The sequence below is a fragment of the Ursus americanus genome, chromosome 14, assembly GCF_024610735.1.
Source record: "Ursus americanus isolate L20-20 chromosome 14, mUrsAme1.1.p, whole genome shotgun sequence".
Taxonomy (NCBI): domain Eukaryota; kingdom Metazoa; phylum Chordata; class Mammalia; order Carnivora; family Ursidae; genus Ursus; species Ursus americanus.
This window is the reverse complement of record NC_142140.1, coordinates 31,605,556-31,619,690: the sequence shown is the minus strand read 5'-3', so window position 1 is coordinate 31,619,690 and position 14,135 is coordinate 31,605,556. Positions and strand designations below refer to the sequence as shown.

At 53.6% G+C, this 14,135-nt stretch overlaps 1 protein-coding gene across 5 annotated transcripts in view; it reads right to left on the bottom strand.

The window, feature by feature from the left end:
- Positions 1-5,782, bottom strand: part of ACOX2 (acyl-CoA oxidase 2) — a 33,770-nt gene extending 27,988 nt beyond the window's left edge. For 2 of the 5 annotated variants that reach the window (XR_015726661.1, XM_087866905.1), the window contains exons 1-8: positions 5,647-5,781; positions 5,117-5,175; positions 4,711-4,893; positions 4,125-4,287; positions 3,758-3,909; positions 3,238-3,345; positions 1,092-1,211; positions 639-754 (exon numbers count right to left, since the gene is read on the bottom strand). Coding sequence is in view for 4 of the 5 variants with exons in the window: in XM_087866905.1 (XP_087723031.1) it covers positions 639-754; positions 1,092-1,211; positions 3,238-3,345; positions 3,758-3,909; positions 4,125-4,287; positions 4,711-4,870 (819 nt within the window). In the remaining variant the exon portion in view is untranslated. Of the gene's footprint in view, positions 1-638; positions 755-1,091; positions 1,212-3,237; positions 3,346-3,757; positions 3,910-4,124; positions 4,288-4,710; positions 4,949-5,116; positions 5,176-5,646 lie in introns of all 5 variants that reach the window. The other 3 variants (XM_087866906.1, XM_045807469.2, XM_045807467.2) reach the window with 2 other exon arrangements.
- Between the last annotated feature and the right edge of the window lie 8,353 nt (positions 5,783-14,135).

Below are 14,135 nucleotides of genomic sequence, written 5' to 3'. Positions count from 1 at the left end.
GTCTGAGCCTAGGCTCCCCAGCCTGTCCTACACCATAACTGTGGGCTTGCCTCGCCTCCAGGCTCACAGGCCTCAGACCGCTCACCTGGAGCGGGGGGCTGATGGCCCACTGGAGCACGCCGGTTGTTACCCGCACCCATGCTTTCTGCTGGCCAGCCCCTGCCTCAGGTGCCTGGGTTCGCAGCGCCTCTCTTGGGACACCCAGGACCTCCCCCAAATCCATAGCTAAAGGGAATGCCTGGCAAGACGGGGACTCCAGAACTTCCTCAAGCACTCGGCTGGTGTCTGGTCAGTGACTGGTTGTCCGGGCCTCACTGTAGCGAAATATGCATGTCACCCTCAGCCCTCCCCTCTTCTCACATCGCCTTGCCACCGACCCTATGACTGCTCTGCCACCCCATGAAGCTCTGAGCATTTACCCAGGAGAACTCTGAGGCTCAGAGAGGTCAAGCGACTCGCCCAAGATCACACAGCTCCTTAACTGGGGCTTTACCCAGATCTGTGGGGTACCAGAGCCTCTCTGGGGTGGGGTACCCCAAACTCTGCTCTTTAGAGGAAGACCCAGAGCCAGCAGCAACCTGCAGGACTGCTACCCCTCGCTGGGCAGTGCAGGCTTGCACCCTCCCCAGGACCCCCACCTGTGCAAAGCGGCTCAGCATGTTCTCTCTAGGGACCCGCACGTGGTCCAGTCGCAGGAAGCCGTTGTCTGTGGAGTCAAAGCCCATCTTGGGCCCGATGTCTCCAACGGTGACTCCTAGAAAGATATGGAGATGGGAATGTCTATCAGCCATGTGCTTGAGGTGTGCCAGGTACCCCCTGCCCCCCAACCCATGTTCCAGCTCCCCTGAGCCTCACAGCAGCCTGTCACATGGGTTATTACACCTGTTTTGCAGGTGACCGAGCCAAGGTCAGACAGGTGCTGAATCTCGCCCAAGTTCACCCAGCCAGTTAGCACCAGGTCTATCCAACTGGACTCCTCTCTGCCCAAGGGAGACATGTCCCAGCTTCTCCCATAACCTCCGGGGCCTCAGGATGGGGAGGCCTGGTGCAGTCTCTTCCTGGCAGTGGTCCTGGGAGCCACCGGGGCTTACCTGGCAGTGGGCTGTGGTCCTCAAGGCTCCGGATAGGCACGATGAAGGCGTGCATGCCCCGCCGGGCTCCTGAGCAGATCAGCTGGGCCTGGACCAAAGCGTGGGTGGCTGACCGTCCCACTGAAGTTGGAGAAAGGAGAGGTGGCACATGATCTCTGGTGTAGGAGGCCCTGTGGTATGGAGCAGGCAAGCTAACTCTCCCTACCAGGAATCTGGATGTGGGTCCAATCTGTAATGGGTTAGGAGGACCAGTGTGATGGCACGGGGAAGGGCAGGCACCCCATGAAGCCAGGATGGGATTTGTTTGGTCTGCCTAAAACGGTAAAGGTCAGGGGAGGATGCACAAGGGGCCTGAAGGGTAGCGGGTATTTCCAGGGGGTTTACACAGGGCAGGGAGAGCCAGGCAGAGGAGGGGGTAGCATCCAGGGCAACAAAGTGATGCTTTTTGAGGATACCCCTTGACTCACATGGCCTTGACTCATCCTTGGAAATGACTGCAACAGTCTTGAGAGCTTTCATATGAGTGTCTGGCTCTGGAGTGCACTGGGTTGGAGGGCTTTATGGGCAGCGATTTGGTGGCTGGAGGTGCAGGGGGTTCTGTCTAAAGGTTACATGTGTGGAGCAACCACCCTACAATACACAGGCATGGGGTAGGGAGGCTCAGGGAGGCTGCTGGCGATCTTGAGGGTTGCAAAGCCCTCCACACCCTCTAGGTGCTTCCCCTTCCAAAGGCAAAGCTGACAAAGGTTATGGATTTTAATGAAAATAGCCTAAATGGAACAATCTGGAAAAGCTTGGCATCTTTAAAAATTTGGTTCTTCTGCAGTCTTCTGGCTGCGGTGTGTGCCCTTGAGTCATTTTCTTTGGAATCTTTACGTCAGAGCTGCTGGGGTATGTATGTTAGGGTCCGTGGTGAGAAAACTGATCCCTGATCACAGGGAAAGGTGTGCATCGCTGCCCCCCCCCCCCATCCCAGGAGCCTCAAAGAGTCACTGATCCCAGAGAGGGGGAACTGCTCCCAAAGAACCAAACAAATCTAACAGTGTTTTGCAAAAAGCACTGTGAAATGAGCAAGTTGTTTTCTCTTTTTTTCTGTCCTCAAAAACCTGTAAATGAATCACTCTATCATCCACCTAATAATAATGAATACAGATAATTACCATTTATCTGCTGGCTCCCGTGCTGGTGCTTTCCAGTTCTTGCAGGGTGGGTATGATGAGCCCTATTGTCCAGATAAGGAAGCTGAGGCTCAGAGAGGCCAGCGAGGCCCTCAAGGTCACCAGCCTGGAGGGGGCGGAGCTGGGATTTCAAGCCCGCCTGATTGCCAAGGCTGGCTTCTTTTTTCTGCCATTCCGACGGCAGTCATCCGTTCCCTCCCTCTCCTCTCTGGTTGCTCTCTCCTCCATCCCTTATTTCTCTGACTTCCCTCTGTCTCAGTCTTTCTCCCTCTCTGCTTATCCCTGGCCTGTTTCTTTCTGCTTAGTTGTACTCTTGGCATTCATTGTTTTTTCTCCCCCGTGGAAGCATTCACCAAATGGGTCCTGAAGTGTCACAGACGTGCCCTCACAGGTGTATTCACATCCCGGGAAGAGGGCCTTGGCGGGAGCCCCCTTTTGGGCAATCCCGGAGCCCCGGGGGAAGCGCGATGCGGTCGCCACCTGGTGGCCACAGGGGGCAGGGTGGCGCCGGTGGCCGGACTGTGGCTGAGCCTTTCTCGGTGTCTGAAGCAGGGGCGGTGGTCTGTGAACTGGGTGATGGGTTGGCGAGCTTAATCACTAACTTGGGAGGCGAGAGTGCCTGGGACTAGGCTGTGTGTATGTGATGTGTGTGTGCACGTGTGTGTCTGTGTGGGGGCAGGGTGCGTGTGAGAGAGGTCTTGGCCCTCATCCCCCACAGGCTGGGTGGGTTTCCTCAGCTACTTCAAAGTTGGGGCCTCTCAGCCCCTCATGGATGAAATTCTTCCCATCCCCCCTGTTGACAGAGTGAGACCCTGAAGTTTGAGATCGTGAATGGATTCGCTCAAGGTCACCAGCCTAGAACAGGGAATCCGCCTGAGGTCTGGCGGACCTCAGAGCCAGTGCTACTCCACTGCCCGACTTTTTCTCCTTGGGGACAGATAGGGCTGGGGGAGTGGATGGATACTCACTGTCCCCAGGCCACCATTTGGTGGCCGTGAACGTGGGGCTGTGCACCACAAACTCCTGGGTGGCCGTATCATAGGTGGCTTCGGTCTCCAGGCCCTGAAGATACGTCCCTGGGAATCAAGGAGGGGAGTTCGTGAGGCAGGGAGTCAGGATAGGAATCTCACCGGGGAGCAGTGTCCTGGTGGGCTGGGAACTGCCAGGTACCAGACCCATCTGGAGGCGGGCTAGCTCCCAGCTGTACTCACAGGCACTTCTCGTCTTTCACCCGTGGGCTGTGTGGGGGACACATGGCCAGTCCGTGACAAGGGATGCTTGCTGACATTTCCAGAAGGAACAACTTGCCCCACGCACGCTAGCTCGCTAGCTCATATGGTGTGTTTGCATAAACTAGAAAAAGGAACCCCCTCCTCCGAGACCCTTGACTGCCACCTGCTGGAGTGTTTCCATACGAACTACGCAATCTCTGACTACGGCGGGGGGAGTGGGCTCTCTGGAACCATGCACGCAGAAACCCTGGCTCACCGTGCCCCAGTTCCGTCTGGGCATATGATGCAATGATCTGGAACTCGTTGCAGAGTGGGGTCCATTTGGCAATCTGCTCCTCTGAGCCCAGGCTCCTGAGGGATTTCTGGAACACTCTGTGTAGATTAAAGGCCAGTTCTCCAGAAAGGGCTCTGTCGGGGAAAGACACGGTGGTTGAGTAGCCCGCTGGAGACAGGGACCCCGGTACCGTCAGCCTGGCAGGGTGCAAAAGGGAAGGGGCATCTGCCACCCTGCCTTCCCAACAGCTACGGCCTTTAAAGGTGGGGAAAATCGCTCATGGTGTTAAGGCTCTCCAGGTGATCCCAGGTGAACTCCTCTCTGGTGGGGCTGCCCTGAGAACGAGTACCTGTAAGCGTAATAGAATTCAGGGCTGTTTTCCGACCAGCCCAGGCGCTTTGCTATTTTCTGGAGGTGAAATGTCTTCCGAACAGCAGCCACGTAGTGTTCATTCTGCGTCATGAAATAATTATCCTTCGGGCTAAATTCTGGGTCACTGTGGATGATGCTCTCTTCCAGAGACAGAAAACAGAGGGCTTAGAGACCAGAGTGAGGCTCCTGGCACCTTCAGAGCTTTCCACCCTCTTGCCTTGTGGACATGGAAAGGAAGTCAGACATTATTGGCATTTTACAGATGTAATGACTGAGCACCCAAGGTGGGAAGGTGACTTGCTCAAGGTTACAAAGCCATGCAGTGGCAGAATAAAGACCAGCCTCCAGGTCTTCTGCTGCCTAAGACTTTTCTATCCTTCAGATGGGCTCAGGGAATACGGACTTGTTAAAGGTGTCTTTGCAGTCCAAAGGAATGAATCTCTAACAGTGGAATTTTGAGAGCAAAATTTGTCATTGAAGGTGGGACCACCAGTGAAGGACTCTCCTTCTAAGAAAAGCATATGGGCACAGAGCAGATGTTCCATTCCTCAGCTTCCTCTTACCGACTTTCCTCCGGAGTGCAGTGTTCTGGGGACCTCCATTCAGGATGTTGGTGAGCCGTTCCACGTTGAAGGACGGTATGTACCTCTCACTCTCTATGTCGGGATGCACTTGCCTGCTCCAGGTATCCCCCAGGGACACTCGGTGCACCGGGCTGCCCATCCTAGCCTGGAGCTGCCTGGCGCCTGAGGAGAGATACTTCTGGCTGAGGGGCTCTGAGCCTCGGGTGGTGCTGAGAACCTGTGCGCGGGAGGAAGCGCCCAGAGCTGAGCATCAGCCAGCGGCTGCTCGGTGTGGGACAGCAGCTCCCCTGGAATATTTGAGCGCCACTGCACCCCCGCCTCCTCCTCTGTGGGCGCTCGGCTGGCCATGCCCGCAGTCATTGCTCCATGAATGGTAGTGCAGTACCTGTTTGTCAAGCTTCGGGCAGGATCCAGTCACAGGGCTCGAGCTCTGTCCACTGCAACCTGTATGACAGACAGGGTTGCCTGCGGGAGTTCTCACAAGGTCAGTTCACGTCACAAACACACAGCTGGAGGCGGCCAGGAGTTGGACAGGGTCTGACCGCAGAGCACATGCTCTGTCACACTATGGCCCTGCCGGGGGGGGGGGGGCTCACTCCAGGGACCTGTGGTCCCATTCACCTGGTCCCTTGAGTCCTGGGCTCATTCAGCCCATTTCCGTGAGCCTTGAGGGGTACCTCAGAGCTGGGGGGAAGAAGCTTGCTTCTGGCCTGGGAACTGCTCCCCCTGGGACCTCTGTGTGTCCCCCCGCAGCCAGGGTGGACCTGTGTCCTTCAGCAAACCCTCAGACTCTCAGAAGCCCCTGTTCCCCCACAGCAAGGCAACCACCAGGCAGGCTCCTTTCTACTTCTTGAGTGTCTCAAATCCATTTGTTCCTGCCCCATGCCTGTCCCCCTCAACACCACCATCTCTCACCTGGCCTCAGTGGCCCGCTTATCTGTTCTTCTGGCTGCCCGGCTGAGCTCTTCAACTGCAGTCACCTCGTCCCGGCCCCTGCTTGGAATCTGCCCCTTGGTGCCCACTGTTTGTTGGGGAGAGTCCATGCTCCCAGCCCATCCCTGCCCCTTAACCTGGATCAGCTCCTCCCCTCCCTTTCCTCCTCCCCTTTGCCTCTGCTGCTTTCCCCCGTGTTCCTAGTGAGACCCAGCTTCCAGGGACCCCTCCTCCAAGAGCCTTCCTGACGGCAGCAAACCCACCCCCCTGGAGAAACAGAGTGCCCCTTTGCTGCCCCACTGGGTGCTGTTAGAGTAGACAGTAGGAGCAATGCCTTATTTGCCCCAAAGTCCCCCTCCCAAGTGCCTGGGTGGCCAGCTCCACTGTCCCACGCTGCCTAGCTGTCAGGAGGCACGTGGTCTATCTTTCCCGCAGGCAGCCACCACAATACTGCAGATACGTTTCTTACTATCCCGTCTTACAGGGAGGTCAGGAAGGGGACTCTGTAAGGTCATGTAGCCACAAGCGGCAAGTGGGGTTTGTATGCAGGCTTCCAAACCGATACCCCCTGAGTGGGTGGCAGGGCCATGGGGGTGCTGACAAGGGGCCTGGCACATTCAAAGAGCCCCTCTCACCTGGCCCCTGGACCCCTGCAAGGCTGCCTAGCTGGCCTCCTGTCTTCCTGCCCCACACTCGACTGCTGCGGCCTCCTTGCTGGGCCTGGACTCCCCCCACAGCCCACCTATGCGAGGTTGTAGCCTCTGCCTCAAACGCTTCTTCTGGAACACTCTTTCCCCGCGTGTCCTCTTGGCTCCCTCGTTATTTCCTTCAAGCCTTTCCTCAATATCACCTTCAGTGAGGTCCACCTGACTGACCTCTTTAAAATCCCGAGCCCCCCTCCCCAGGCATTCCCAACCCCCTCCCTCTGCTCTACTTTTTCTCCTAACATACAAGATAATTTGCTCACTTATGTTGTTTATTGCTGTCTCCCCCACTACAGGGTAAACTCCAAGGGCCCAGGGGCCTCTAAGTGCTAAAGCTTAGCACAGGGCCTGGCCTGCGGGCGGGGTCTCGTAAATAGGGGGGTGTGACCCACTGTGCCAGTGCCCGGGCCACCTGAGGGGACTCCTCGGGGACTGTCAGCGGCTGAGCCTGGCTCTTCCTCTCCCCGCCTGTCCGGGCCCCCATTCCAGAGCCCGGTGCCCGGACCACGCGCACCCAGTTCACTGTGAGCCAGCGAACCCCACAGCGGCCACCTGGAGTCCCGAGGCCTGGGCTCCGAACCTCCAGATGGAACTCGGAGTTACCTCACCTCTGTCGGCTTCCCTTCCCTTGTCTATAATTCACAGGCTGTAAAGGGAAGCTCTCAGTAAGCTGTGAAGCACCGAGTATTTGTAACTTGAGATTATTACTGTTTTCTCAGCGCCCCCTGACAGAGTTTCTTAATTCCCGGAGTGACGTTGAACGGTGGGACTTTGGATTCTCTGGTGGTCTGCCTGTGAGGTGTTTATGGGCGGGCACGGAGGGTTCAGGTTGTACGGGAAGCATTGATTCGCTTTGTTTTCCGTCCATGTTTTTAAGTGCCCACCATGATCTAAGCACTGGGGCACAGCAGGACGCAGAAAGAAAAACCTCTACCGGTCCTTTGCCTCTGGGAAGCATCCAGACTGGGGTTGGGGGGAGGGCTGCTGGGGAGACAGTAATCACAGGAGAGAGGAGCAGGAAAACCTGGAATCACTCTAACTCGCGATCACTGCTAATGAATTTATAACTTTTTTGAACTTAATGGTTTCTTGCCCTCTCTTCCTGCTCCCCCTTTCCCGGGCCCCCCTGGTCCTACCTCTCCAGCTCCTTTTTATCTTTTCGTCTCTCACCACACTGTTTTGGGAAGTCATCGCAGTGTGGATTAGAAGCCCCAGGACCTGCTTTCTTAGCTCCAAGTTTTTCCCCCTTGTGGTATAATACAATATGCATCTATTTGGTCTTTGTCCCCAGTTCCCGCCACAGAACCCCTAAAACCCTTGCAAGCTACTGAGTGATAAGACTATATCCTTTTTATCTGTGGCCGGGGACCGTACATAGCTTCAGGATGGAGCCTGCTTGCTGGAAAGACCAAGCCTTAATTAAAGCCCTTGGATTCTCAGTTCCCTCCCGTACACCCTCCCCACCCAACCTCCAGGCAGGGGAGAGGGGTTGCAGATTGAGCTAATCACCAGTAGCCAATGATTTAGCCAATTACGCCTCTGTAGTGAAACCTTGGTAGAAATCCCTCAACAACAGGGTTTGGGGAGAGTTGGCGAACATGGAGGTGGGAAGCTCCATGTTGCCTCTGGCCCCTCCCTGCCAAGACCTTGTCCTCCGCATCCCTTCCAACTGGCTCTTCCCAAGTTGCATCCTTTATAATCAACCAATAAACGTAAGTAAAGTGCTTTCTTGAGTTCTGTGAGTCATTCCAGCAAATTATTGAACCCAGGGTGGGGGGGGGTTGTGGGAACCTCTGAATTTATAGCCAGTACGTCAGAGGTACAGGTGGCCCCTGGAATGTGGAATTGTTGTCTGAGGTGGGGGCAGTCTTGTGGGACTGATCCTTAAATCTGTGGGATCTACACTAACCCAAGAGTTGGTGTCAGAATTGAACTGAATTGCTGAACACCTGGTCGGTGTTGGGGAATTGGCTGTTGGTGTGGAAAGCCGCACACTGGTGTTAGAAAAAGATACCACACCCTCGGTACACCCACTACAGCGGTGGGTATTTTCCCTTTAGCTATTGGTTTTTGTGTTAATCACCAATGAAAGCAAGGACTGTGCTGTCCTTGGTCACAAACACAGCCCTGTTCCCAGACCAGCGTCCGGCCCAGGGCCGGTGCCCAACAAATATTTGGCGGATGAACGAATAAACAAAGGTCGATAGTGAAGGACTTTGGAGCTTTGGCATTGTTTTAAAAGGTGGGAGTTGGAAAGGCAAGAGAAAAGCAAAAATGAACTCGTGGGACTTCATCAAGATAAAGAGCTTCTGCACAGCCAAGGAAACAGTCAAAAAAACTAAGAGGCAGCCGACAGAATGGGAGAAGATATTTGCAAATGACACTACAGATAAAAAGCTGGTATCCAAGATCTATAAAGAACTTCTCAAACTCAATACACAAGAAACAAATAATCAAATCAAAAAATGGGCAGAAGATATGAACAGACACTTTTCCAATGAAGACATACAAATGACTAACAGACACATGGAAAAATGTTCAAAATCATTAGCCATCAGGGAAATTCAAATCAAAACCACACTGAGATACCACCTTACGCCAGTTAGAATGGCAAAAATGGATAAGGCAAGAAACAACAAATGTTGGAGAGGATGTGGAGAAAGGGGATCCCTCTTCCACTGGTGGTGGGAATACAAGTTGGTACAGCCACTGGAAAACAGTGTGGAGGTCCCTCAAAAAGTTAAAAATAGAGCTACCCTATGATCCAGCAATTACACTACTGGGTATTTACCCCAAAGACACAGACATAGTGAAGAGAAGGGCCATATGCACCCCAATGTTCATAGCATTGTCCACAATAGCTAAATTGTGGAAGGAGCCAAGATGCCCTTCAACAGATGACTGGATAAAGAAGATGTGGTCCATATATACAATGGAATAGTACTCAGCCATCAGAAAGAACGATTACCCACCATTTGCAGCAACATAGGACTGGAGGAGATGATGCTACGTGAAATAAATCAAGCAGAGAAAGACAATTATCATATGGTTTCTCTCATTTATGGAACATAAGAAATAGGGAGATCGGTAGGAGAAGGAAGGGAAGAATGAAGGGGGAATGAACCATGAGGGGGAAATGAACCGTGAAGAGACTATTGACTCTGGGAAACAAACTGAGGGCTTCAGAGGGGAGGGGGGTGGGGGAATGGGATAGGCCGGTGATGGGTAGTAAGGAGGGCACGTATTGCATGGAGCACTGGGTGTTATACGCAAACAATGAATCATGGAACACTACATCAAAAACTAAGGATGTACTGTATGGTGACTAACATAACATAATAAAAAATTTTTTTAAAAGAGGTGGGAGTTGGTGTGTTTGTGTGTCTATTTGCACACACCTGTATACCTTGACACGAGACCCAGCCCTTCAATCTCAAAGCGGGGGATTCCTTTGGAGCTACTTGTGCCCAGCTGGGCCTCCGAAGTGATCCTGGTCTTTCTGCAGCCTTTCCTGATCTTTCCTGATAGCTCCTGATCCTGTGCCCTTCAGGAACTCAAGTTGATAATATCCAAGGGGCTCCCCACAGGTTCCCCACAGGTGGTCCTTCTGTGAAAGTGTTGCTCTTCGAGGTGAATGATTTTTCTCTTTCCGTCTATTTCTGTGCTAAAATTTGGCTTGTCTTGGGGCACCTGGGTGGCTCAGTTGGTTAAACGTCTGCCTTCGGCTCAGGTCACGATCCCAGAGCCCTGGAATCAAGCCCCACATTAGGCTCCCTGCCATCATTCCTGGAGTGACTATTTTGCAGTACCTGGGGTGCCCGAGGCCCTGCTCAGGGTGGGACCCAGAGTGGAACCAGGCCTCTGTGAGTGGGGTGGGATGTTTATAGGTCCCCTCACCTCCACTGCATAACAGCCCTGGAAAGTAGGATGCCTCTGCTCGTTTTGCAGAAGAGGAAACAAGCCCAGAGAGGTGTTTGCCCAATAAGTATGATGCAGAGCTGGAATTTGAACCTGGTTTTCTGGCTCTTTCCCTATTTGTACAAGGTTGGCAAAGACATCAAGAGAGCCAGAGCACCTCTTTTGGCAGGACTTCTGAGATGTGGTGACTCTGGGCAGCTGTCCTCTTCTCCTAGGTCTTGGCCTCCCCCTCTGTGATGACAGGTGTCTCCTCCCACCTCCCCACCATGTCCCCGAGGTAGCATCACACCTTAAAAATCTTTAAAAAAAGTTAAAAATTAATTAAGTAACCTCCGCACCCAACATGGACCTTGAACTCATGACCCCAAGATCAAGAGTCACATGCTCTTCTGAGTCAGCCAGGCGCCCCACCAGACATTTTATGTTTGTTAACTCTGTCCTCTCAGCTACCCGTGAGGCTGCATTATCGGAACCCTCATTTACAGATGAGAAACTCAGAGATATTAAACAATATGTCAAAGGTCACCCACCTGGAGAGTTGCAGAGCTGGATCCCCGCCACCCTACGTCCCTTTTTAAAAAAATTTTTTTTAAAGATTATATCCTTTTTTATTGTTTAAAAGATTTTATTTATTTATGTGACAGAGAGACAGCCAGCGAGAGAGGGAACACAAGCAGGGGGAGTGGGAGAGGGAGAAGCAGGCTCCCAGCGGAGGAGCCTGATGTGGGGCTCGATCCCAGAACGCAGGGATCACGCCCTGAGCTGAAGGCAGACGCTTAATGACTGAGCCACCCAGGTGCCCCTTAAAGATTATATCTATTTGAGAGAGAGGCATCGGGAGGAGAAGGAGAGGGAGAAGCAGGCTCCCCACTGAGCAGGGAGCCAGACGCGGGACTCGATCTCAGGACCCTGAGATCATGACCTGAGCCAAAGGCAGATGCTTGACTGAGCCACCCAGGTGCCCCACCACCCCACCTCTCAATCTGAAGTCTGGCTTTGTAGCCTGGACTCCTAACAGTCATGCCGGGCCACCTGTCAAGATCTCCTTAAAAGGGAAAGTGAGAGAGAGAGAGAAGGAACTTCCATCCCTTGAAATGGGCCAGGCCCAGGGCCAGGCATTTTGTGTCTGTTCTCTCACATTGGAGGACCTGCCAGGCATACAGTAGATGCTCAATGCGTGTTTCTCTCCTTCCTGCTCCTTCACTGAACTTCTTGGGCCAAGGACAGGCATGTGAACCCTGGGATCCCACTGGCCACTGTCTTTTCTTAAAGCATGAGTAGAGTGGGCCTGGATGCTTGTCCCTGGGGCCCAGTCTGCCATATTGGTCCAGGCTGGGCCACCTGCTGTCCGGGAAGAAGGAAGGAGGAAGGCCACAGGGCCTCGGCTTGCTTGCAGGATGTTTCTGGTGCAGATGGGAACACTCGAATGTGGGTGACTTGCAAAACAGTCCCTGCAGCCTCCACCAGCAAATGCTGCCAGGACAAATGTGCGGGCTCCAGCTGGGCAGACAGGCGGACGTGGGTCCGCATCTCGTTTCCACCACCTGCTGATGCTGTGCCTTTGGGAAGTGGCTCGGCCTCTCTAAACTTTGGATTCTTCACCTGTAAAATGGAGGTAATGACAGTCCTGGGGGGATTCCATGAGAGAATTCATAGAAAGTATGACTAGTCCAGTCCCTGGTGCAGACACCAAATATTCAACAAGCATAGATATCATTACCTGTGTCACAGATGGGGAACATGGGGTCCAGCCAGTGTTCCAGGCTTGCGACAAGTAGTGATTGTTGGAGCTGGGGCTTGAACACAGGTCTGGGCACAGGATTAATCTTCTTTATGGGGCAAGCCCAAAGTCAGCCTTGCAGTGGGGGGTGAGCATTTTAGGTCAGGCCCCAAAAGGGTGAGCTTAAGTGCTCTCGTCCCATGTAAAGCCCCTCCTTGGAGGGGGGAGCCCCAGCTCACTTAGCTCTTGCTAGGCGGCCCAGGGGAGTTGTCAGGGTCCTTCACTGGGACCTGCTCATCTCTCTAGGAGTCCTTTCTGAGAAGTCGATGGGCACTCAGTGTCCTCTGTAGGTGAGTGCCTGCCCGTCATCAACTCAGACAATTGTTTGATGGCTGAGATGAGGGCAAGTGGCCACGGGGAGGTATGGGTTCTTTTCTTGGGAGACCCACCAAAAGGGGGGCACTGTGAGGCAGGGCCTGGCGGGAGCAGGGTGGCTGGGGTTGATGGGTCTGGGGGTGGGGGCACTGAAACACCAAATTGTTTAAGTTACTGCTAGGCAAAGTTCCAGTCTTGCAAGGGGGCAGGAATCCCACTTCGATGGTAGATTTTTTTATTTTTTATTTTTTAGTATGTTATGTTAGTCACCATACAGTACATTAGTTTTTGATGTAGTGTTCCATGATTCATTGTTTGTGTGTAACACCCAGTGCTCCATGCAATACGTGCCCTCCTTAATACCCGTCCCTGGCCTATCCCAATCCCCCACCCCCTCCCCTCTGAAGCCCTCAGTTTGTTTCCCAGAGTCCATAGTCTCTCGCGGTTCATTCCCCCTTCTGTTTACCCTCCCTTCATTCTTCCCTTCCTTCTCCTACTGATCTCCCTGCTCTTCCTTATGCTCCATACATGAGTGACCAATGGCAGATTCTAACCTGTTGGTTGGCCCCGGAGACTGGTTGGCCTTGGAGAAGGGGTGGCATAACGTTCCTCACCCCAGAACTCACATCAGTCTACGTTGGCCTGAGTCTATTTTTATGGGGGAGGGCAGATCCCTCAAGTTCAGACAGACAAAGAGAAGCTGAAATAGGTTGTTGAATTTCATGGCAAAAGGGCAGAATGGCACAGGGCCCTCCTCTGAGCCCTTCCTAAGAGCAAGGCCCAGCTGTAGTGGAGAAAATGTGCACTTTGCAGACAGACGGCGCTGTGTGAATCTCGTCTTTACCCAGGCCTTGTTTTGTGACTTTAGGTAAGTCTTTTAATCTACCTAAAAATTGGTTAGTCAGTCTGCAACATAGTGAGCATGACATCGAGTTGTCACAGGTGGTGACATTGCTGGCCTTCGTAAATGCAGTGATCATAGCCGACACCCACTCACAACTTTTGGAACACCCGGCTTGGTTTCGGCAAAGGTAAGCCGAATCAGCCAGGGTCCCTGCCCTCATGGAGCTTGGAGTTCATGCCATCCCAAGTACGGTGAGGCTGCCCGGGCAAAACCTCCTGGGTTCGGAGGGCTCCCCTGGGGTACCTACTCTGGAATCAGGAAGGGAGGGTCCCATCACCTCCTGAGGTCTTCTGTCTGTCTCCCAGGTTGTGTATGTAGTGCCCGTCTGCCCTTGAAGAGGGTTCTCCCCAAACCCAGACTTGTGGTCTGGCAGGTGTGTGTGTGGGGGGGGGGTGGGCTCAGTGAGAACGGGCTTGCTGCTCTTGGTTCCCCACTTAGGGCAGAGTCTGATGTCAGAACTCCTTTCCTTCTCCAGGGTTCCCGTGACTCAGCAACGACTTGACCTCTGTCTTCAGGGTTGTCCTAACTCCGTGGATGCCCACAGAGTAGCGTGTAGGACCCACAGAGCTCCAGTGTTGGTCTCATAGGTGCAAGTGCCAGTTGGGCCCAGGTGTACTGACAATAGCCCAAGGGGCTCGAGGAAAGCTTCTGGGCCAAACTGACATCTCTGGGCTGGGGTGAAATTGTGGAAGAAGGAGGCAGGTGGGCAGTGGTGGTGGGAAGGGCTGAACCTGGAAGGAGGCTGGGGGTGCTGCAGCGGGAGAAGGGTTTTCTCACTTAGTCGTTCATTCCACAAACATGAGTTGAGCTTCCCCTCTGTGTCTGGAGTCCCATGCCCTATTTGGTCACT